The 24,741-nt window shown below is 40.5% G+C and overlaps 1 protein-coding gene across 3 annotated transcripts in view; it reads left to right on the forward strand.

The window, feature by feature from the left end:
- LOC135100067 (uncharacterized) overlaps positions 1 to 18,648 on the forward strand; it is a 25,173-nt gene extending 6,525 nt beyond the window's left edge. Inside the window, exons 2-6 of one of the 3 annotated variants that reach the window (XM_064002961.1) lie at positions 8,025 to 8,226; positions 8,677 to 8,931; positions 13,887 to 14,068; positions 14,540 to 14,755; positions 15,088 to 18,648. In XM_064002961.1, the coding sequence (XP_063859031.1) occupies positions 8,734 to 8,931; positions 13,887 to 14,068; positions 14,540 to 14,755; positions 15,088 to 15,352 (861 nt within the window). In that variant the 5' untranslated portion in view covers positions 8,025 to 8,226; positions 8,677 to 8,733 and the 3' untranslated portion in view covers positions 15,353 to 18,648. The remainder of the gene's footprint in view (positions 1 to 8,024; positions 8,227 to 8,676; positions 8,932 to 13,886; positions 14,069 to 14,539; positions 14,756 to 15,087) is intronic. The other 2 variants (XM_064002975.1, XM_064002970.1) reach the window with 2 other exon arrangements.
- The last annotated feature ends 6,093 nt before the right edge of the window (positions 18,649 to 24,741 follow it).

Raw genomic sequence — 24,741 nt, forward strand, 5'->3', positions numbered from 1 at the left:
TAGTATGAGCTGCAAGTGTGTAATGGGAACCGTGGCCTTGAGAAGATTGGTACGAATGAGCGCCTAGAAGTGAGAATGGTAAAGACAACGCTAAACTCTTGTCACAGCAAATAATAGCATGACATTAATCTGTTTCAATGAACAAAAATGAAAAAAAAATCAATATATAAGATAAACTAGAATAAATTTATAGATAAATAAGATCAAATGAAATATATTGATAAATAAATTAGTAGAAATGAATAAATAAATAAAAGAAAACAAATATATGAAGAATAATCAAATAACATAGATAAATAAAGTAGAATATAATAGAATAATGATAAGATAAATAGGGAAATGAATAAGATAAACTGCTGAATAAGAAACAGAAAATAAATAAAAAAAGATAAATAAATCTTTAACCGCTAAAAGGTGCAGTCACTTTTTTTTTTTTTTTTTTTTTGGGTATCTTTTAAAAATTATACTTACGCTTGCACCAGACCACCTTGGAGGAAAGCCCGTGACAGCCAGAGTTAAGGAAAGCCGCTGAAAAGAACACAGCTATGCACCTTCATCATCATCACTGCTGTGGCTCTACCTTCCTGGCGGTCTGGGGGAGCTTCAAACTGCGTCACTCTTAAAATGACTCTATTAAAACTTAACTCATGGTAATTTACTCCTTAACTTCCCTCTATTTTCTCCCCATTTTCTCTCTCCGTCTCTCCCTCCCTCCCCCACACTTCACACGCTACTGTAACCTATGAACGCTTCTGTTTACATACTTACCAGCTCCAGTACTTAGAAAATTACTCAGATACTAGTCTCTGCTAATTTACTCCTTCACTTCCTCTTATTATCCCATTTTTTCTTCATTCGCACTACACTAGACTGTCCAATATTCTGAAACTATTTTGCTCTCTCACCACGACTGTTTTCAAAGGCCACGGGGATGACTGGCCTGGTTCTCAAGAGTGTTTCTCCTGCTAATAATGTTGAAATCTTGTTAATTTTTAACTAGGATTATTTATATATATATATATATATATATATATATATATATATATATATATATATATATATATATATATATATATATATATATATATATATATATATATATATATATATATATACATCCTTTAAAACCTTTGTGACTTCAACTAGTAGAACCTTTTAAATGTAATGGAGGTGCGGCGTAAAAGTGTTTCAGAATACGGTCCTGTAATGTAAGTACGTATGTTGTTTACGTGTAGATCAAAACAGGAGCATTTATGTATGTCAGGCAGCAGCAGCAGGTGTGAGTGACGAAGAGGGTAAGGGAACGTGGGCGGGACACGAGGGCGCGGGCCAGGCTGGTGCTCCTCCCTGACGTGGGCACCAAGGCCGCTAGTGACATAATCCTGGTACACGCCCACCACCTTGTTCTCGTTTGTATTTGGTCTTTCGCTTTTCCCCACGCGTTTATCTGAGGTAATCTGAGATCTTGCACAAGTTAGCATGCAGTAATCATTATGAATATGTTCAGTGCTGGAATTATTTAAGAAAGTTTTAAAGCCACGAGGTCGAGCCACGTACACACTGCGGGGGAGAAGGATGGTCAACTTATTATTATTCTTGTAACTCGTCTCTTGTAGTTTAGATTTTTGACTGATAACCTTTTAGACGTTGACTATTTTGTAGAGACATGTCGTTACATTTACGTAAAGGTTATTCACTATTCTAGGTTAAATAGATTTATTTTTATTCACAAAATCGATTTCATTATTATGAAAATGTAAGACGGATAGAAAAAATACAAAAAAACAGAAGACAGGCAGACAAACAGACAGACAGACAGGCAGATAGACAGACAGGCAGATAGACCGACTGACAGACAGATAGACAAAGCACAGACAAGAAGACAGACAGACACACTAAAAGACAGACAGACAGACAGACATAAAAGACAGACGTAGCATCTTCATAGTGATACAAAGACTTTCACATCTGGAACTAAGCATTATAAGAAAGACACATACTAATGAAAACATCCTTAATTTCAGTATTACGATAAGGAATTTTTGTAAAGGAGAACCACAAGATACGTCATTAAGTTACGGAGCCAAGTAGTATAGGTAGAAAGTACCATCATTAGTAATTCCTTGAGTATAGGAGGAGAATCTAGTAGCTCTGTATCACACATGCCTGAGACGCGTAGCTGGAAGTTCCTCGGTGGTTGGTGAATGGGTTAAGAGAGCGTCATGGCAATGTGTTTGTAAAGACTGAGGGTGTGTTTTGGATAGAAATGCTAAGGGGGTTGTTGTTGTTGTTGTTGTTGTTGATGTTGTTGTTGTTAAGGCGGTGTCAGATTTGTCAAGGATAATAAGACTTTAACTTTAGCACACACACACACACACACACACACACACACACACACACACACACACACACACACACACACACACACACACACACACACACACACACACACACACACACACACACACACACACGATTGAGACTTTTTTCTCTTTTTTTTTTTTTTTAGGGGTGGAGGATCCTGCAATGAAGCCGATCTTGTTTTACATATACCTTTTTCCTAGTCCTTGGCCAGTCTTCTTTACACACACACACACACGCACACACACACATACATGAGGAGAGAGAGAGAAAAAAAAAAAACTAACAAAAAAAGAAACATCTACGGAAAACCCACCTTAACAACATATGATATAACGGAGAAGGAAGTAAGAAGCGACCTTAACACATCGCCTCCAGTTCTAAACACCACAAACATCAGTCCTCTCTCTCTCTCCTCCCCCCGCTTAACATCACACAATGAATAGGTACTTTCAACACACACACACACACACACACACACACACACACACACACACACACACACACACAGTAGAGAGTTTCGTATAGCACACCACGGTAGTACTGCACAGCCGGGTGTACAAGTAGTCATTATAATCCTGCGCTGCGCAATGCTACCGTCTTTTATTTTGCTATTCTGGACTGACTGACGGCTGCAGGTTACGGTACCGTCCTCCTCTGCCTGTAAGGTTGAGAAGAAACCCACCGTGTAACTGTATTCTGCCCTCGTACTGGGCACGGGTACACACACACACACACACACACACACACACACACACACACACGGTTCAGGCGTTATCCAATAAGTATATGTCTGTCAGGGTATTTCGGCTCAACAGGCAGTTGCTAATATTTTACTTAACTATCTAATCTCTGTACATGTGTATATAATAGCAGTACATATCTACTTATGCAAACACACACACACACACACACACACACACACACACACACACACACACACACACACACACACTCTCTCTCTCTCTCTCTCTCTCTCTCTCTCTCTCTCTCTCTCTCTCTCTCTACTGCTCGCACTTTTCCCCTTGACCTTCAAAACCATAATTACTGAGTGCATTTCCGCCGTGCTTGTTGATCTCTCGCCGCCCGCGCGCAACCACCGCCGCCCCCGCTGGGAGTGCAGCATCGCAGGGCAGAGGTGCCCGTACTGGGAAACACGCGTGCCTGCGAGGGGTGAGGGGTTTTCCTGGGTATGTTACAGTTATGTGTACTCGTATTACTAAGATATACAGTAATGCCAATATCAGTACTCTTCATTTATCTCTTTGTTTACTTATTTTTTTATTTTATTTTATTTTTTATTCTAGAAATCTTTGCTACGTAACACGGATGTGCTGGATTTCACTGTACTGTACTACACAGATTCTTCGTCATTAGACATGCACTGCCTCGCTGGTAATCATTATTAATCAACAGTAGCCTTAACGATATGCATCGCCAATTAGCCACCCGACGCCTATTTAACATAAGAAAGTGCAACTATCTTTTTACTTTACTTTATTTGAATTCTCGAGATGATACGGAAAAAAAAAAAAATGAAAGGGACGAAGATTTCTCCGAAAATAATATTTGGAGCTTTTTTTTTTTTTTTTTTTGGGTGGGGGGAGGAAAGAAACCTCCACGCAAACCCCGTTGACCTGCCGGCGGCAAGACTCGTTTAACCTTTCAAGTTTCGGCATTAAATTTTCGCCGGATGCATCGCCGTTGCTGCTGCCTTTGGTGGTGATGGACGGCGTGTTCCTCTTGAGTATCTCCGGCGGAAACACAGCAGACACATGCCCGTTACAAAGAATCAACAGCCTGGACATCTCTAAATTATCACCTTGGTCTTACAGCAATAGTAGGCCAACATGCCGAGAGAGTCACTGCTCACAGGTGGGCTTCAGCACACCGCCTGCCTTTGGATCATAAAATTATTCTGAAACACTTCTGCGTTGCACTTCCACTACATTCAAAAGGCTCTACTTGAGGTGTTTTTTATGGCTCTAGAGAAAGATTAATAATATTTCTACATAATTAGCACTAACACTCTTGATAACCCTAGTTATCTAATCATCTCTGTGGCCTTTAAGAATAGTCGTGGTGAGAGAGCAAAGCGCTTATAAATACAGCCCTTTGTTTACAGATTGAACGCTATTGCTTCATTCCGTCTTCTGTCCAGTAATGAAATATATGCATACGCGTGAGGTTCTGCACACCGCCTCTCTTTCTTGTTTACATACTCATTGAACGCGACTACTTAACTATCTCCTGCTCAATACTGAAATATATAAAGGTTTAAGTTAGGTCAGAATAGCAAGGTACGAGCGAAGGAATAAGCCACGTTCATTCCGAAGAAGAGAAAAAGAAGAGAACGTGAATATTTATATCATTAACTTTTTTTTTTGTATTTCTTATTTGCGGGATGAAGTTGATTACCTTTTTAACATTTAATCATTTGTTGATTACCTTTTTCAACACTGAAGTTGATTCCCTTTTTATCGCTGAACTAAAGCTTTAAATTAAGCTGAATAAGTTAGGCACGCTTAGAAGAATGAGTCGTGTTTTCATTCCAGGAAGAGGAAGGAAGAAAGGTAACTACTTTTATCACTAACTTCTCTCCGTCTTTCTTATTTGGGATGGATGCGACTATTTCATTCTCTCTCATAACCCTGCACTGAATTAAAGCATTGAATTAAGTTAGAACAGTTAAATAAGCTTAGAAGAAAAGAGTCGTGTTCGTACTTGGGAAGAGAAGTGAAGAGAGCGTGAATACTTATAATTAATTTCTTACCATCTTTCTTATTTACGGAATTAAGGCTAATCTCTCTCTCTCTCTCTCTCTCTCTCTCTCTCTCTCTCTCTCTCTCTCTCTCTCTCTCTCTCTCTCTCCAGTAAACAACACTGATTTAAAGCTTTAGATTAAGTTAGAACATGAGATACGCTTAGAAGAGAGTCATGTACACACCAGGAAGAGAAAGGAAAGAAACATGAATGCACCCCTCCACTTCCTTCCATACGTCATGCCCTCATCTGAATATAAAGAACGGAGAGAGAATGGGTGGCGGAGCTCGTGTTCTCCCCCAGGCTCGGGAAGACAACCTGCCACACGCCCTATTGTTTCCACCAAAATCCTTCCGGCTCTCAAAGCATCGGCGGGAAAACACGGAAGCTTTCACGGGATATCACATTATTGCCACGCTCCATTGTTTGTGCCGGCGAGGAAACCCACGATTCGGGTTTCAAGGCCTTGCGTGAACTTTCGAAGAACACTTGGAAGGAGGAAGGAAAGAGGTGGAGGTGGTATTAAAGAATTATTTATTAAGGTTTTACTTGTTCGTTTATTGAGTTTCTGATTCCGCTTATTGAAAGAGTGCTGAAAACGTGGTTGTCTTATTTGATATGTGTCTAGAGAGAGAGAGAGAGAGAGAGAGAGAGAGAGAGAGAGAGAGAGAGAGAGAGAGAGAGAGAGAGAGAGAGAGAGAGAGAGAGAGAGAGAGCGTATCTATTACTCTCTTCAACATGTCCAAGTTTGTACAATAAGAGAGCGCCGAGTCACATACAAGAGAGAGAGAGAGAGAGAGAGAGAGAGAGAGAGAGAGAGAGGGAGAGAGAGAGAGAGAGAGAGAGGGAGAGAGAGAGAAAGGGGTGTGGGATGACGTCACTCTCCAGACACGTCAAGCTGCCCACACCTGCCCCCCACACACTCCAGGCATCCGCTACACCTGCCTCGGGGGTGCATATCTTAATGAACTCTTACAAAACGGTGGTTAGAAATTTCCCTTGACGATCACTTGAATAGAAAACCCCGTTGTCTTCATGTGTGTGTGTGTGTCACCTACTCCCTCAAGCCGCCCACGCTCTACTAACGCCCCCACAAAGGCGGAGTCACTGCCTTGCCACGCCAGCACCACGCCACCACCTCGCCATTCTCGTCTCTGGTGTTGAGTGGAAGGCACAATCATGGTATTGCTCAGTATTACACAACGAGGAAGTGGAGAAGGAATAAGTAGGAGGACGTGAGTTGCCGAAAGGAGTCACACAGGGCCACACATGTTTATAGGAGGGAAGGTAGGGAGCCATAGAAGGGAGTAAAGTGACGGATCTGCTGAGGGAAGGACAGTGCGATGAGGTTCTAGAAGGGAGGAGTAACAAGACGCTTTACTTAAACACGACATCCGCTGCCTCCCACACTCACTGCACTTAAGTTAATCAAGACGCGTGACTGACTGCGTCTCTCTCTCTCTCTCTCTCTCTCTCTCTCTCTCTCTCTCTCTCTCTCTCTCTCTCTCTCTCTATAGCATACTAAAACTCCCTTCCTTTCCCTCTCGCTACGCTTCATAGGAAGACTCGTTCTTGTGGTAAACGCCGACCTTTCACTTTCACCAAACTGTTATCGCGACACGGCACCACTAGGCGAAAATTCCCCGCCCACCATGACCATTGCCGCCACGTTCACGCTCTGCCCGCATTGAAAAATACTTCCTCATCCCAACGCTCCTCAAAAAAACAGCCATTAGTCACACACGAGCGAGCAGTCTGAGGTGCACTGACTTCCAGGTTCATAGACTACACTGTGTCAAGTCTGTGTACTTTATAGTGACTCGTCCCACGTACTTTCGAGAAAACTCTGATCTGTTATAAGCCTGGGTGATGAAAACGCAAAATTCTGTGTGTATGCGTTTTTCTTTTTTCACCTGAAGATCAATGCTTTTCTATGCTGTCAAAGTAGTTCATCAATTTTCATTTTCTCTTTTTTTTCATGCATTTTTTTTATATCAGGTCAGAGTTTTTCCCAATAATACATGCACCATCTTTATCTCCCCCCACTAAGCTTGCTTCGTCCTGCCTTGCTCCCAGACGCAGGACATTCCACTCCAGGCCGGCAGTTCCAGCAGGCGTGCATTCCACCTCCCATCCCGCAGCCTGCCATGCCCCGGGGTGACTCATGCCCCGAGCCAACGTGAAATTTGCCCTATCACGCTAGCATCTCATTTTCTTTTCTTGTTTTATTCTTGTTTTATTCGCGATGCATCAGTGACGGTATTTCTTCCGGAAACTCTCTCTTTCTCTCTCTCTCTCTCTCTCTCTCTCTCTCTCTCTCTCTCTCTCTCTCTCTCTCTCTCTCTCTCTCTCTCTCTCTGTGTGTGTGTGTGTGTGTGTGTGTGTGTGTGTGTGTGTGTGTGTGTGTGTGTGTGTGCGCGCTAAGGGAGTCATCATTTGCGTAATTACGTAAGTCCCCTATATAAAGAATTGTCCTCCGAGTGTGTGTGTGTGTGTGTGTGTGTGTGTGCGTGCACCACTGCAAGGCAACACACCAGGGTTTCCTCACACCTGAGTGCAGCGTTGCCACAACTAGGCCGCAACTCACCTTGTAACACGCCGCCTATCATGTCAAATCCCCGATCCTCTTATTCTCGTCTTATTTTTATGAAAGGAGAAAAATTTGTATGAAAGAAAGGAATATTTTTATGAAAGGAGAGAGAGAGAGAGAGAGAGAGAGAGAGAGAGAGAGAGAGAGAGAGAGAGAGAGGAGAGAGAGAGAGAGAGAGAGAGAGAGAATGTTATTCATGCGTGTCTGTGGGACTTCAAGAACAACGAAAACAAGTGAACCGGATGTCACTCTCATTGCTAATATCTCTTAGTTAAACATTTTATTGATGCCGGATCTCTTCGTTTTCCAGGTTTCTAATCATCGGTTTCTTCGGCGTCTCGTCTGCTTCCGTCCCGTCACCGTTACTGTCACTGTATCACCGTCCCGAGTCACACGCGGAGAGACAAGACGCACGGCTAAACACACACACACACACACACACACACACACACACACACACACACACACACACACACACACACACTTTCCCTCGCCACCAGGGACTCCACGTGGTGAGCACTTCCCTTCACATTTAAAAAAAAGAAAATTAATAACCTAACCTTTATGTTTCCTTTACGACTGAAATTCTCAAAATGTTTCGACATTTAACCTCGATAACTTCTAATAGGTCTTAGTGAAGTTGATTTAGAATTTTCAAAGGTCTGTTCGTGATTCGAAATTTAGTTTGACAAGGCTCCCGGGCGGGAAAGAAAATAAAACATTGTGAAAACCCTACTAATCATCTCTTTGTCTTAATGTGAGAACAAAGCGTTGAAGAATAAGGAAGGGACACAAAGGAAGAGCAAACAGCATAAGACTTGTTGGCCTTCACGAGGGAATCATTAAATTGCAGTATATTAACTTGATTAAAGTCTGTGTTACGTAACTGCATTTGATAACTATTATGTGTATTGTATCAATATTAACATATACTAATGTTACATTAAATTCTGAAATTCCAGGTTCCAGTTCCTTGATCTCCCTCTTCCACTACCACCACTACCACCACCACCACCACAATGAGTATGGAAAGACTGGGCCCCTCGTCCTCCCGGTATGTTGACTACACGCAGCCGGGGCCGAGTGGGTACCGGGGTCCCCCCTCCGTTAGTAGCTACGAGTACTCACCCCCGCAGCGACCCCCACGCAGGGACAGAAGCCGCTCCAGGTCCAGGGACAGAGAACACTCCAGCAGAAGCGGTTACTCCAGTAGAGAGGTGAGAGAGAGAGAGAGAGAGAGAGAGAGAGAGAGAGAGAGAGAGAGAGAGAGAGAGAGAGAGAGAGAGAGAGGGGGGGGCGGAGGAATGAGGGTGGAGGGAAAAATGCAATTTGCAAAAGAAAAGAGGGTGAGACAAAAGCGAGGGTGAAAGAGGGAGGAGGAGGAGGAAGAGGAGGAGCAAGAGGAGGAGGAGGAGGAGGAGGAGGAGGAGGAGGAGGAGGAGGAGGAGGAGGCGGAGGAGTAGGAGGAGGAGGGGAAGAAGGAGAGATAAAGATAGAGAGCCTATGAGGAAGAAAAAAATGTAATTTGCAAAAGAAAAGAGGTTGAGGTAAAGGCGATGATGAAAGGAGGAGGGAAAGAGAGAGAGAGGGAGGAGGAGAAGTAGCAGAGAGAGAGAGAGAGAGAGAGAGAGAGAGAGAGAGAGAGAGAGGAGAGAGAGAGAGAGAGAGAGAGAGAGAGAGAGAGAGAAAATGTTTGTGTCATCATCACCATCATCACCATCATCACTGTCATCATCATTTCCCGTCGCAGGCTGGAAAGACGTGAAGCGAGATGATGGAGGGAGAAAAAAAAAAAAAAGCAAATGCGAGGCCACAATAACGGAGCTCACAGAGTAATGCACGTCCTTCACCACTATTACACATACACACACACACACACACACACACACACACACACACACACACACACACACACACACACACACACACACACACACACACACACACACACACACACACACACACACACACACACACACATACACACACACACACACCTCTTTTTAATTATATTTTTCTCTTTCCTGCACTTTCTACCGTCTCAGAGAGTGTCACCATTGTCTTGCATTCTGTCTATTATCTTCCATGTTCATTGTTGTAATGTTTGAGTCGAAGAGTCACATAAACCTCCTATTTTTCCAAGAAGCGATTGCAGCATCTCTCCAGTGCGAATGATACATGATTTTACCGTAGAGGGGGAAAAAAAAGAGAAAAGAAAATTGTATATGCATATAAGATCATTAGAAAAAAAAAACAAGGAAAGTTACAAGAAGCGTCCGTGTATAAAGCATGTCTGTCTGTTTCTTCCCTTTACTCCCATCCATAAATTCATCTAATCTTCCCTTAAAAGTTCCCTGATGACTTGGCACTAACTTTATGATTACTGAGTCTGTTCCATTCATCTACTACTTAATAGATCATACATTTTTCTACGTAATTTCATAATATTCCTGACTTGCCCACCATTCTCGGGAAACTAAAAATGTTAGTAAAAGTAATGTGCGGCGTTCTTCTGTGTCTCGAGGCGCGAGGTATTACAGTGAGACCTGCTGATCGAACTGCTGTCATCTTGAACTCGTGCGTCTTCCTGTGTGGTTAGGGTTTTCCTGAAGTGAAGTGCATTGTGTGAGTTATGGTGAAGTAACAGTACAGGTTGGACTTTTTTCTTCAATTGCTTTTTTTTTATTTATTTTTTTTATGGAGACTAAAAAAAGAAGAAAGAAAAAAGAAAAGAAAAGAAAACCTTGCATACAGTAATTACTGATCTCGTAAATAAAACAGATGAGATTAATGAAATGAAACAATAAAAACAATAAATTAATAAAAATAGGAAAAGTTCAAGTTGACTGAATTTGCTTATGACGTCAGTTCAACTTTTCCGCCGCTTACCTAGTTAGATTTTTTTCCTCAACGAACATTCATCATTAATAGTGGGATGAGTAATTATGCAGCTACTCTTTTTGGTTTTGCCACTTTCCCCGAGGAGCATCTAATAATAATGGTGACACAAATAACTCTGCAGGTACAAGATAAAATTTTTCTTTTTTCTTTTTTTTTTTTCATGGATCATCTAATAGTAATGTTGATACGAATAATTTTAAAGCTGCACGATTAGTCTTATTCATATGATATATATATATATATATATATATATATATATATATATATATATATATATATATATATATATATATATATATATATATATATATATATTTATTTATTTATTTATTTATTTATTTATTTTTTCGAGGAGCATCTCATAGTAATGGTGACACTAATAGGTTTAAGATTACACAATTAGTTTTATTCGTTTAGTTACTTATTGTTGGGTTTTCGTGGAGCGTCTTATAGAAATGGCAACACGAGTAATTATGCAGGTAGATGAAAAGGTAACCGCAATCACAGGACGCGAGACGTGACCTGAGCACCCCAGCAGCAATGTGGGGTGGACGGCCATGACGAGGCTTTTTTTTTTTTTTTTTTTTTTTTGCTCGAGTTCTTTTGTTTGCTAAAGAGAGATGGAATGAGAGCAAAAAGTGGTTGTAACGTCCTGCAGGCCGACAGGTTGGCATGCAGCAAGGCCGGCCAGTCCAGTGCTAAGGAAGGTGAAGGGAAGGAAGTCTGGCCTGAATATCTTTGGAACCCTTGCGTGGTCCATTATTTTCTCATAAGGACTGATTTCAAAGACCGTGAAGATGGTTAGTCGGGTTTCTCATAAGTATTTTCCAGTTGTTAATTTATAATATATATATATATATATATATATATATATATATATATATATATATATATATATATATATATATATATATATATATATATATATATATATATATATATATATATATATATATATATATATATATATATATATATATATATATATTCAATTGTCACTGAAATCTTAAAAAAATGATCTCAAAAAGTGTAGTAACTTTTACTGCATCCAATTAATTAAAACATACGTAATGGAGATCAGACACTGAAACCTTTAACTCAATTTTATTTATTTTTTTATTTTACTTATTTATTTACTTATTTATTTTAGAGAAAGCTGCAATTTTTTTTTCTTGTAAACCTTGGCCAGCTTCCTTTACATATTGAAAAAAAGTAATTTCAAATTAAGCAACAAAGCATACTCACGTATTCGATCTGTGTAAACTCCTCATTCAACGTTCTCGGGATAGGTTGGGAAACTTTCAAACGTAATGTGCCAAGGATATCATAAGTATGCACGTAATTGGGGAGCAGAAAAAAAATCTTGTCAGGTCGAATGTAATCCAATATACAAAAAATATGGAAAAGACACCATACACGTATAGTTCAAAATTCTTACCAAAGAAAAATCTTGCCAAATTGAGTGTAATCAAATAAACAAAGTATGTCAAGCATATCATTTGTGCATACTTTCGAATTCTTATTAGAGAAGCATCTTGCCAAATCGAGTGAAATCACGTGAGCTCGAGACGGACACGCAAACTTTCTCAAGGATGTTCATCAAAACTTCGGTGGATGCGTCAGTGATTCTGAACTAACTGAAAGGTGACAGCTTGACAAAAACATGGAATTCACGGCATCGTCGTGCAAACAGGCTGAATTTTTCATTCAAACTTCCGGTAAAACTGGTTCTAAATTTGCCAATACTTAATTAAATGCACTTATCGAAGACTTTGCGTGATAAAATTTTAAATTGATCATCTTTTCACTCAAACTTCCGGTAAAAGTAATTCGAAAACCTTCAGCATAAGTAATGAAATCTATCCAAGACTTGGTGTGATATAATTGGATATATTCGGATCACAATTTAACACCCTCGAAACTGCGGAATGAATTAAACATTGTTCCCATAATTATATATTCGCATAATATCTGACACTTTCGAAACTCTTGTATGTGAGAAAACAGCTTTCGGTGTAAAATAATTTAATATATTCGCATCATGATCTAGGACCTTCGAAACTATTTAGATATTTAACAGAAAAAAAAAAAAAAAACATACGAATTAGACAATGTTTCTATAATTAGAATTTCTTATGATAAGTAACACTCTCGAAACTTTATGTAAGAAAACAGCAAGAAAACAATCCCATGCACACTGAATTAGCTAAAGTAAGAGAGGGTCATTACTCATTACGCAGACACCGAGTGGGGAGAAAGTGACGGCGTTATCCAGCAAAGGGAGAAAGTGACCACTGATCCGTGTCACTATCAAGGGGTGCATAACACATCACTGACTTCACACCTGTCACTCCCTTTTACTGCCCTCTGCTGTTAATAAAAAGGCCATTAAATCCCTTACGCCATGTTATTCTGTTTTATTGTCCGCTGTTGTTAACGAAAAGATCACTATTTTCTTATGTTATTTTACGACCGAAAGACCTTCTGTAGGAATTTAAGTATTGCCAACACTTGAGAGACGATGTTCTTGTCGCATCTACTGTATTGATTAATTTTGGTCCTCTCTCTCTCTCTCTCTCTCTCTCTCTCTCTCTCTCTCTCTCTCTCTCTCTCTCTCTCTCTCTCTCTCTCTCTCTCTCTCTGCCTCTTTGCCTTCATTATTACTAAATGTTCCTTTTCATCGTCGTGTCATCGTTTACATATGTCTGCCTGCCTATCTTTATTATTTTCTATGGATCTGTTATCTTTGTTTTCACTTGTATCGATCTGTTCGTCTCTCTTATTACCAAGGGTCCTATATATTTATTTTCACCTGTTTCTGTCTGGCTCTCTTCATTATAGCTAAGTGTCCTTCATCTTTTTTTTACTTGTTTTTGTCTGTCTCTCTCTTCATTACAACTAAGTTTCAATCACTCATTTTCACCTGTTTCTGTCTGTCTCATTGTTATACAGCCAAGTTTCTACCTCTCTCGTCTTCACCTATTTCTGTCTGTCTGTCTCTCTTCATTACAGTTAAGTGTTTACCTCTCTTGTCTTCACCTGTTTGTTTGTTTCTCTTTATTACAATTAAATGTCCGTCTCTCTCGTCTACGCCTGCTTCTGTCTGTCTGTCTCTCTTCATTGCTATTAACTTTCCGTCACCGTAATGTCTATTTGTTTTTGTCCGTCTGTCTCTCTTCATTACAACTGAGTTTCCGTCTCTTGTCTATACCTGTCTGCCCATTTCCCTTCACTATTGCTAAAGGTCAGCTGTTTTCGTCTTCCCCGTCAGGTATATTACAATCCTGGACTGGAGGATGACCGCGCCCCCAGCGACCGTGCCGAGAGCGAGTTCACCGTCAGGAACGAGGCAGTGATCAACCCGCAGCTGGAGGAGGAGCGACGGGCGGCGTCTAGAGCAGCCTCGGAGATCTACGCCTCCACACGTCTGCCCAGACCACAATCAGAGATCAGGTGTGTCTGTCTGTGTGTGTGTTTAATGTTTCTAGTGTTAGTTGTTTTTTCTTCCATTATTATTATTATTATTTTTTATTTCTTCTTCCCTCTTCCTTAAGCCTTCGACATACCTCTTCTCCCTTCCTTATCCATATTTTTCTTGTCCTATCACTTAGTATATCCCTCATGCCTCAACATTATCCCTTCCGTTCCAGTCACATCCATCTCGCATTAATTATGTTTCTCTTACCATAATCTACTACTCCCAGCTTAGCTAAACTCCTCTAAACATTTCTCTCCCTCTCTAGCTATATCCCTCCTGTTCTAACTATACACCACCTACTCTAATATTATTTTCCCAGTCGTAACATTACCTATCCCATTTTAGCCACACTCCCCCCACCTCTCCTCCTGTCCTAATGTTATTCTCCCAGCCCTGACATTACCTACTCCACTCTAGCCATCCTAACCATATATCTCTCCCTCCAGCAGCCAATACACGTATCCCACCAGCGACAAGGTGAGCGTGAAGACTAAGACGACGAGGGGCGGCAAGCTGGTGATGGAGACAATGACGGCGCCGCATCCCTGCTGCCCCAACACCCGCAGTGTGTGTTGCCTGATGGTACTGCTCAACCTAGGGCTGCTGCTCATCACCCTGGGCTTCGTGGTAGTGCTGCAGCTTTACAACCCTGCCTTCGTATGGTGAGCGTCCGTTTTCTATCCTCCAGTAAGAAGTGACTTGCGTGCGGTTCCTCATGTTTCAAGTTTTAATACTCTGAGCTCTTAGTTACATGGCTGCAGCTGTCCGCAAGTTCTTCATCGTCATTATCATCATTCATTGTTATTGTTATTATCGTCAATCGCCATTTTTGGGGGAGATGGGGTGTTTTAAAGTTATTACATAGCCTTTAGCTTTAATGAAACTGTGTTAACGGAAAGTAGTAGTAATAATAGTAATAGTAGTAGTAGTAGTAGTAGTAGTAGTAGTAGTAGTAGTAGTTACGAATGCCAATGTAACTTTGGCGTCTCCTCAGGTACATCGGTCTGTGCATGCTGATCTTCGGCTTCATGGTGCTCTTTGGCTCGCTCATCTACTGCGTGTTCGTGTGCCGGGAGGTGGAGAAGATGAGACCCCCGCCGGGCGAACTCTACTGGACTAACCACTGGACCAAGACGCTCAACATGCCGGAGATCCACTACACCAACACGCAGTACAAGCCAAGCGACTACAAGGGTTCAGAGTACTCCTTCAAGACTGACCCGAGCAGGACCACAGCCACCAACAGCCAGCGTTACTGATGGGATCGTCGGAACGTGTCTCTCTTTCCCTTTATACTGGACTTGAATTATTGTCCTTACGTGATAGACAGATCAATCCATGGGGGTGAATACTGTTATACGTACTGAAAGTGTATAATATGTTTCACTCCAGCTGCGTCGTTATTCCCAGGTACATGAAATGAAATATAGCTGCAGTTATTTCGCCCTGAAAAAAAAAGTTTATAAAAAATAAAAATAAATAAACAGATAAATAAATAAATAAATAAATGCTTTATATTTGGCTTTCGAGAGTCCATTGTTTTCTGAGTGAAGAATTACTAAAGTTATGTCCCTTGCGGCACTCCTTTCTTTGGCAACACGAGTATCCTCATGGCCTCACAGATCAATCATCCCTGCAACACCTATAAAAATTTAATGCAAGAACATAATCACAAAGTTTTTCTTCGTATAATAATATTGCTTCACTAAAAGTAATGTAAGTCATCAACAAATTTCAGAGGCGAACAATAATGAAAAGAAACGTTTATCAGTGAAGCGCCGTTGGTTGAAAGCTTCCCAACCCACGTCAACAACCTGAACTTGAACGTGGTATTGTGTCCAGTCTTGCGCTGTCTTGATACATGTATTGTTCAGACGAAATAAATATAATTAATACCAGTGTTATCCCAGGGAAACGTGGCTTAGTATTAGTATGTGTCCTTGATCTATGTTGATGCATAGTAGCATGGGGAAACAACTCAAACAAAATATCAGAGGCAAGTTTAGTCACTCCATTAGTTGAGAGTACGCAACCAATGAATGATTAATCCATATGACGCACTCTGCACTGATTAACGAAATCTTCAACTTAGAAAAATTAGCGTATGATTATGATTTACGTATTTCCTTTGATTAATTGCTTTATATGAATATACATATTAACACCACGTGACCCGAACCTCGTTTGACGTTTGTGAGTCTGCGCGAGGTTGTCAGGCGTCTGCCGCGTGTTGAGTGTTGACTTGTGGTATCTTACTTTACACTACCGTTTTGTGCCTCCATGTGCTCTTTCGGCCCATGTACTCCTTGCCAGGTGAGATTATTGTGCTCTCAGACTTAGGTGTGCATCATATATAGGCTGTTCACGAGATTGCAAGGCAGTGAGTGAGTGGCCCGTGACTCCAACAGGTAGAAGCTTGGGACCTAAACACTACGGAACAATGCAGCTGGTATTTCAAGGTTAGCATGCTCAAAAGCGACTCACCATTATTGATTCTATTCCAATAGGTCCCTGCTGATGCACATAGGAACCTAAAGGAAGACGCAAGAAGCCATCAGTGTGGTGACAGTCATTGTATAATGCATAACGATGTATTCTTGTACCCACCATCAGCCTTATCCATACATTTGCCCTGTATGTTAAAACTCCTTGTTGGTATTAATATATTATAGTGGGTCTGTTTCCAGGCACCACCCATTGTGAACCAATTTCTGATCATTAGTATTGCTTACCTCGTGCACCCCTGGCGGTAGGCAAGGGATAGATCTGCCTGGGTTGCTGTGGAATGCCAGGTGTTTATAACAGATGTGGGGTTATGGGTATTTGGGGCTTGAAGATACCTCACTTCACAGGTCCCTTCTGCCATTATTTCAGTAGACTGCATCCTCAGACTACAAAATTCTTACCTATTTTGATGTGTATATCTTGTGACTAAAGTTATTACAGGTTCTCTTACAACTGCCTACAGGATATCATTATGCTCAGACATGTCCCTTTATATTAAACCACCTTATTTCTATATATATGCTTTCTTTTATTAATTTATTACTTAATCATGGAAATTCTCCAGAATGTCAGGGCTTGAAGCTGCAGCATTATTAGCTTTAATGGAAATCTGCCTCAGCCCAGAGTGATGGCATGCTGGCCCAGCAGTGTGCCTTTCTGTAAGTTATCTTAGTTGTTCAGCTGCAGTGCATACATAGTTTTACATCTAAGTGTTTGTTAAAGCTATATGCAATTTGTATTGTGTATATGTTGTGTTCTGTCTGAAGAATGTTTAAGTTCATTGGGTTAATCATGTTGTTAATTAAACTTTTTAGGAACTTTGAATTCCTTATTAATGGGCATTGCTTTGCTGAACTTTTTTTCTTCTTATTGCTGTTTTAATGTAAGAAGTGTAATTGTCTTTCTCTTTTAATCAGCATATCAGCATGCCAGGGGTTGTGGTGCATATGACAGTAAAGAAATGATCTGTCAGTAGAGTACTTTTTTTTTCAGAACACTGAAAAATACTACCTAGTCCACTTTCCCAGTGCATTTATTGATATTATAATGACAAGATATATTTGTCCTCCAGATATGAATATAACTCATTGGGGAATGAAAACTTGCAAGTTTTCTAGCTGTATTACAACAGAGGATATGAAATTATTTGTCACATTTCATTTTGCAAGAAATGGCCAGTAATAAGGAAATGTTCCTAAAGAACTTTTAAACTAAACTAGGTTAAATTAAACTAAGTTTAATATGAAGTGTAAAGCAACATTAATTACATGTGTGCCAGGATGATTTAAGAACTTGTAAAGATGGAACAAAGTGAAGGTATTTAAACACACTAACATGACACTATAAACTGTGCAAACATTTTTCAAATGTTGTTAGAATATTAGAAGAAGATGACATCCTGAACACATCTCATGTCATGCTTTTCCCTAAACCATTTAAATCCAATGCATTAATATTATTACTTTCATATATTTGCATTTCTTTGATCATTTGCATCACCAACAGATCTCCTAGTCACACACCTAAGGATCTAACATGGGCTAAACAATTAGCTGTATGTATTACCATATGTATATGATGTTTTGAAAACTGATTTGTTTAATTTATGTGTGTTCTTTGCAAGAATATCATTGCAGATCCCATGTTTTCTTATTCTGGTAATTATGATCTTGTGCCATATATTTGTTTCATATTCTTACTTCTTAGGAGTTATTTTATTGCTGCAATATTTTTTTTCATGATATAAAACAGTGTTTATGACGATACTTGCTGGTAAAGTTTTGTCGTTTTGAAGTTACACAGTTGAAATGCAATAGTTTAACAAGGTGGGAAGATAGATGGATTGAAATGTTAGCAAGTATTCATTTTGAGCACCTAATGATCAATAAAAGGAGGAATCTTTCAGCTTGAAATATGTGAAGAATGATTTTTATACTATATTTTGGTGTATGATTATAATTTGATTATCACATTTTCTGTATATACTATTTTTTTTATGCAAAATCTACTGCATGTAGTGCTTATGTAAATATATTACAGAAACATTTTCATAATTGGTTTGATTTATAGTTTGTATTTTTATAGCTGATGGTAGATACTATGTCACATTGGCTTAGTATGGATCCTTTCAGTGGTTCTACATGTCAACTGTAGCTCATCTTTTCTGATCACTGGAGTATGCAAGGTGTGAGTACTAAGTATACTCTGATCCATTTGGCTCATGATGTATGCTTCTCTTACCTAGAAGAAGCTGGAACACCTACAGTACCTGCAAAAGAGAGTGCTCAACTGCCCTGTCTGAGATCTGCCTGCAAGCATCACTGCACAATAGGAAAACAAACAGCATCCTTTAGATTATATATGTTTTATTTTATAACTCCAGCCTTTACTTTAGTGATTATTTATTGCCATTTAGCCATAGAAGCAGCTACTTTCCTTGGTTGAATCCTCATCAAAATAACTTTCTCACATTTACTGCAGAGGTTTCCTAAGAAGTGGAACAGAAGCAGTTTCAGTTCTACTCAACAATTGTCAATTATCAAGATTGGCCAACCAAACACTTGCACATTATTTTCCCTAAAGGGAAACTTATGACTTGTAGCAGAGTCATGTATGAAAAGTGTATTTGTGTTTATTGAGGGATGTGAACATTAATGCTTCTATTTATTCAAATATTCTTTGACAAAAGAAAGAAAGTGGCAGCAGTCCTGTACATTGATGATGCTGGGTGGTAGGCATTCTCCTTATTAAAGTATTCATTGTTACAACTAATCCCCAGAGGCTTGCTGCACCATAGTGGACCTGGGTGTGGATTCATGACTCTACAATATACTTCATCAAGTCATCTCTGATTCATGTTTCTTTGAACAAATTCAAGTTTCTTTATCACTCTCCTTGTGAGATGTAGCAGTTTGACAGGTGTATTTTATGGTAGCTTGAACCATGTGTTGTAGGTCCATTGAGACATATCGGCCTGCTGTTAAGGATTCTCTCTCTCTCTCTCTCTCTCTCTCTCTCTCTCTCTCTCTCTCTCTCTCTCTCTCTCTCTCTCTCTCTCTCTCTCTCTCTCTCTCTCTCTCTCTCTCTCTCTCTCTCTCTCTCTCTCTCTCTCTCTCTCTCTCTCTCTCTCTCTCTCTCTCTCTCTCTCTCTCTCTCTCTCTCTCTCTCTCTTTCTCTCTCTCTCCCCCCCTAGTTCTCCAGTCATGATCTTGGCCTTCTTTAACACTTGTTTTTCATTGGCCTTGTATGTTTTCCTTGGCCATCCAAACTTGTGTTTCTGTGCAGTCCAGTGAGGCTGTGACCTTACGAGTAGATTAGTTGGTAGGATAGGGGAGATTAATGAAAACATAATTGTGTAAACAATTGTAGGCATATCATCTAGCATCTTGGTTGAGAGCTGAGCACACTAACCACTACACCACTGAACCAGCTTTATTTTATATTTGATTAATATTCTAATAGGATTCCAACTACTTTATGTGTGGTGCCATATGATCTCATCGTTGCACTTCCCCTAAAATTGCAATAAATTTTGTTTTCAAAAGATAGAACTGGTGATGGGGGTTTGTTTTCTGTTGAAAGCTTCTCATGGCTGAGTTATTCCATCTCTTATTAGCTTCTTAGTGTTTCTATGATGCTTCAAGACAGAGCATCACACTAGTGGGCAATGGTGGAATCCTTAAGGGTGAATGCCCCATGATTCAAAATAGGAGCTTGGTTACTTGCTACTAAAATGAAATAGTCTCAGAAAGGAAAAAGTAAGAAAATTTATCTTAGTAAAGAGAGTGAGAGAAAATGGAGCCTTGGAGAGACAAGGTGCTTCACTAAGAAGGAACCAAGATGTCAGAAACTGATCTAAATGGAGGGGAAAGGCGTGTGGTGACAGGACAGTCAACGTTAACTAAAATCTGCTTGGGTCTTGGTGATCCTCTTGATTTAATTGAGAAAGACGTTGGACTTGTGTTTCTGTGAGTGTCCTGAAAGAGGTTTGGTCTTGGGTAAAAGCCTCTCACACTTGAGTCATCCTACTTTCATATCAGTTTGTTTCCATGATGCTTCAAGGAAAGATATGACAGTTCTTGGGATTGAGAAATGACTGGTTAGAGTTGTGGTGGCAGTTTTTTTTTTATTTTTAATTTTATTTTTTTTTTATTGTGTAGGAGGGACACTGGCCAAGGGCAACAAAAATCAAATAAAAAAAAAATGCCCACTGAAATGCTAGTCCCATAAAAGGGTCAAAGCAGTAGTCAAAATCTGATGGATAAGTGTCTTGAAACCTCCCTCTTGAAGGAATTCAAGTCATAGGAAGGTGGAAATACAGAAGCAGGCAGAGAGTTCCAGAGTTTACCAGAGAAAGGAATGAATGATTGAGAATACTGGTTAACTCTTGCATTAGAGAGGTTGACAGAATAGGGGTGAGAGAAAGAAGAAAGTCTTGTGCAGTGAGGCCGCGGGAGGAGGGGAGGCATGCATTTAGCAAGATCAGAAGAGCAGTTAGCATGAAAATAGCAGTAGAAGATAGCTAGAGATGCAACATTGTGGCTGTGAGAGAGAGGCTGAAGATAGTCAGTTAGAGGAGAGGAGTTGATGAGACGAAAAGCTGTTGATTCCACCCTGTCTAGAAGAGCAGTATGAGTGGAACCCCCCAGACATGTGAAGCATACTCCATACATGGACAGATAAGGCCCTTGTACAGAGTTAGCAGCTAGGGGGTGAGAAAACTGGCAGAGATGTCTCAGAACGCCTAACTTATAAAAGCTGTTTTAGCTAGAGATGAGATGTGAAGTTTCCAGTTCAGATTATAAGTAAAGGACAGACTGAGGATGTTCAGTGTAGAAGAGGGGGACAGTTGAGTGTCATTGAAGAAGAGGGGATAGTTGTCTGGAAGGTTGTGTCGAGTTGATAGATGGAGGAATTGAGTTTTTGAGGCATTGAACAATACCAAGTTTGCTATGCCCCAATCAGAAATTTTAGAAAGATCAGAAGTCAAGCGTTCTGTGGCTTCCCTGCATGAAATGTTTACCTCCTGAAGGATTGGACGTCTATGAAAAGACGTGGAAAAGTGCAGGGTGGTATCATCAGCGTAGGAGTGGATAGGACAAGAAGTATGGTTTAGAAGATCATTAATGAATAATAAGAAGAGAGTGGGTGACAGGACAGAACCCTGAGGAACACCACTGTTAATACATTTAGGAGAAGAACAGTGACTGGCTACCACAGCAGCAATTGAACGGTCAGAAACGAAACTTGAGATGAAGTTACAGAGAGAAGGATAGAAGCCGTAGGAGGATAGTTTGGAAATCAAAGCTTTGTGCCACACTCTATCAAAAACTTTTGATATGTCCAAGGCAACAGCAAAAGTTTCACCAAAATCTCTAAAAGAGGATGACCAAGACTCAGTAAGGAAAACCAGAAGATCACCAGTAGAGCGGCCGTGACGGAACCCATACTGGCAATCAGATAGAAGGTTGTGAAGTGATAGATGTTTAAGAATCTTCCTGTTGAGGATAGATTAAAAAACTTTAGATAGGCAGGAAATTAAAGCAATAGGACGGTAGTTTGAGGGATTAGAACAGTCACCCTTTTTAGGAACAGGTTGAATGTAGGCAAACTTCCAGCAAGAAGGAAAGGTAGAGGGACCCCATCAGGTCTTTTGGACCTGATGGGGTCCCTCCTATTGTTCTCCGAAACTGTGCTTCCGTTCTTGCACCTTGCCTAGTCAAACTCTTTCAGCTCTGTCTGTCAACATCTACCTAACCTTCCGAGGGTTTAAGTCAGCAAGGGCACGGAAAACATCATTGCGAAGAATTTTAATAGATAGCATGAAGTAGTCAAAGGGTGGAGGAGAGGGAGGAACAAGCCCAGAATCGTCCAAGGTAGAGTTTTTAGCAAAGGTTTGAGTGAAGAATTCAGCTTTAGAAATAGATGTGATAGCAGTGGTGCCATCTGGTTGAAATAAAGGAGGGAAGGAAGAAGAAGCAAAGTTATTGGAGATATTTTTGGCTAGATGCCAGAAGTCATGAGGGGAGTTAGATCTTGAAAGGTTTTGACACTTTCTGGCAATGAAGGAGTTTTTGGCTAGTTGGAGAACAGACTTGGCATGGTTCCGGGCAGAAATATAAAGTGCATGAGATTCTGGTGATCGAAGGCTTAAGTACCTTTTTTGGGCCACCTCTCTATCATGTATAGCACGAGAACAAGCTGTGTTAAACCAAGGTTTGGAAGGTTTAGGTTGAGAAAAGGAGTGAGGAATGTACGCCTCCATGCCAGACACTATCACCTCTGTTATGCGCTCAGCACACAAAGATGGGTCTCTGACACGGAAGCAGTAATCATTTCAAGGAAAGTCAGCAAAATACCCCAACTAGCAGAGGCAAAACGCCAGAGGCACCTTCGCTTAGGGGGATCCTGAGGAGGGATTGGAGCGATAGGACAAGATACAGATATGAGATTGTGATTGGAGGAGCCCAATGGAGAAGAAAGGGTGACAGCATAAGCAGAAGAATTAGAGGTCAGGAAAAGGTCAAGAATGTTGGACGTATCTCCAAGACGGTCAGGAATACGAGTAGGGTGTTGCACCAATTGCTCTAGGTCATGGAGGATAGCAAAGTTGAAGGCTAGTTCACCAGGATGGTCAGTGAAGGGAGAGGAAAGCCAAAGCTGGTGGTGAACATTGAAGTCTCCAAGAATGGAGATCTCTGCAAAAGGGAAGAGGGTCAGAATGTGCTCCACTTTGGAAGTTAAGTAGTCAAAAAATTTCTTATACTCAGAGGAGTTAGGTGAGAGGTATATAGCACAGATAAATTTAGTATGAGAATGACTCTGTAGTTGTAGGCAGATGGTGGAAAACTCGGAAGATTCAAGAGTGTAGGCATGAGAGCAGGTTAAATCTTTGTGCACATAAATGCAACATCCAGCTTTGGATCGAAAAAGAGGATAGAGAAAGTAGGAGGGAACAGAAAAGGGGCTACTGTCAGTTGCCTCAGACACCTGAGTTTCAGTGAGGAAAAGAAGAGGTTTAGAAGAGGAGAGGTGGTGTTCTACAGACTGAAAATTAGATCTTAGACCACGAATGTTGCAGAAGTTATACGAAGAAAAAGTTGAGGGGGGGTGTCAAGCAGTTACGGTTGTTGACAGAAAGGCAGTCCGACCTGGGGACATTTATGGTCCCCTCCCCAGATGGGGACTCCGAGGCTGGTGTAGGAGTCACCATGATGATTTTTAAATTTTTGAGTGAAGGGTGTGTGTGTTATTAGGTGCTTGTAGTTTTGTGTGGAGGAAGAGAGTTGTGACTGCCCCCTTGTATTGTGAGACACAAAGGGAAATGTTCAGTGAGGTCACAGCTGGGTTTAATGATAAGTTCACAGCACCCCCTGAACTGTTTTAGACTTCACTGGGAGTAATTATCTTTTCAGCAGGTGTCTAATGCCTCCTCCCTGTATACATATGTAGTACTACCATATAGATAAGGATGGATACATGTTTTGGGAGGAGGCACAGCCTTCTCACAGTAATTGTTTCCTTAGGTGGCAATACAGTTAGTACATGGAATGAGAGACTGCCTTGTGGAAGCTGAAAGAGGAGTACAGACTGGTGGAGGGACACATGAGACAGAGGGTGACAGTTGCTAATTTGTGGATTGTCTGCTTGGCTGCTGCATACTATAGGCAGGATTGCTGAGGTGATAATGTGATTAGTGCTGCTTTGATATTCTGTAGGATGAAGAAATTTTCCATGGGAGTGATTTGTGTTATCAGTCACAACCCAACTCATAGCAGATAAACTAAAAATCTATCAGTGTTTCCTTTCATGCTGCTTTCGGTGATCTCTTTTGTTGGCAACTCATAACTTAGCATTGAAAAGTGAAATTGTCACCTGATCTTTCATTCTGCTTACACTCTCCTCTCTTTGTCTCCCAATGTGTATTCTGCTGGCTTTTAGCTTTATTACAAGGGAAAGCAGATCTCCCTTTCAAGTATGAAAAGTTGTTATTTAGGTCTGAGATAATGCGTGTGTTTGTGAACTGAAGCCTTACTACATAAAGATGTTAATCTCTTCTTATTCCCTTGCTTACTCTGCTATCAGCACAGTATTTCTCTCAAGTCATGAAACATTTAGTTAGTGTAGTGGCAGGACATTCAAG

The sequence above is a fragment of the Scylla paramamosain genome, chromosome 1 (genome assembly GCF_035594125.1).
Source record: "Scylla paramamosain isolate STU-SP2022 chromosome 1, ASM3559412v1, whole genome shotgun sequence".
Lineage (NCBI taxonomy): Eukaryota > Metazoa > Arthropoda > Malacostraca > Decapoda > Portunidae > Scylla > Scylla paramamosain.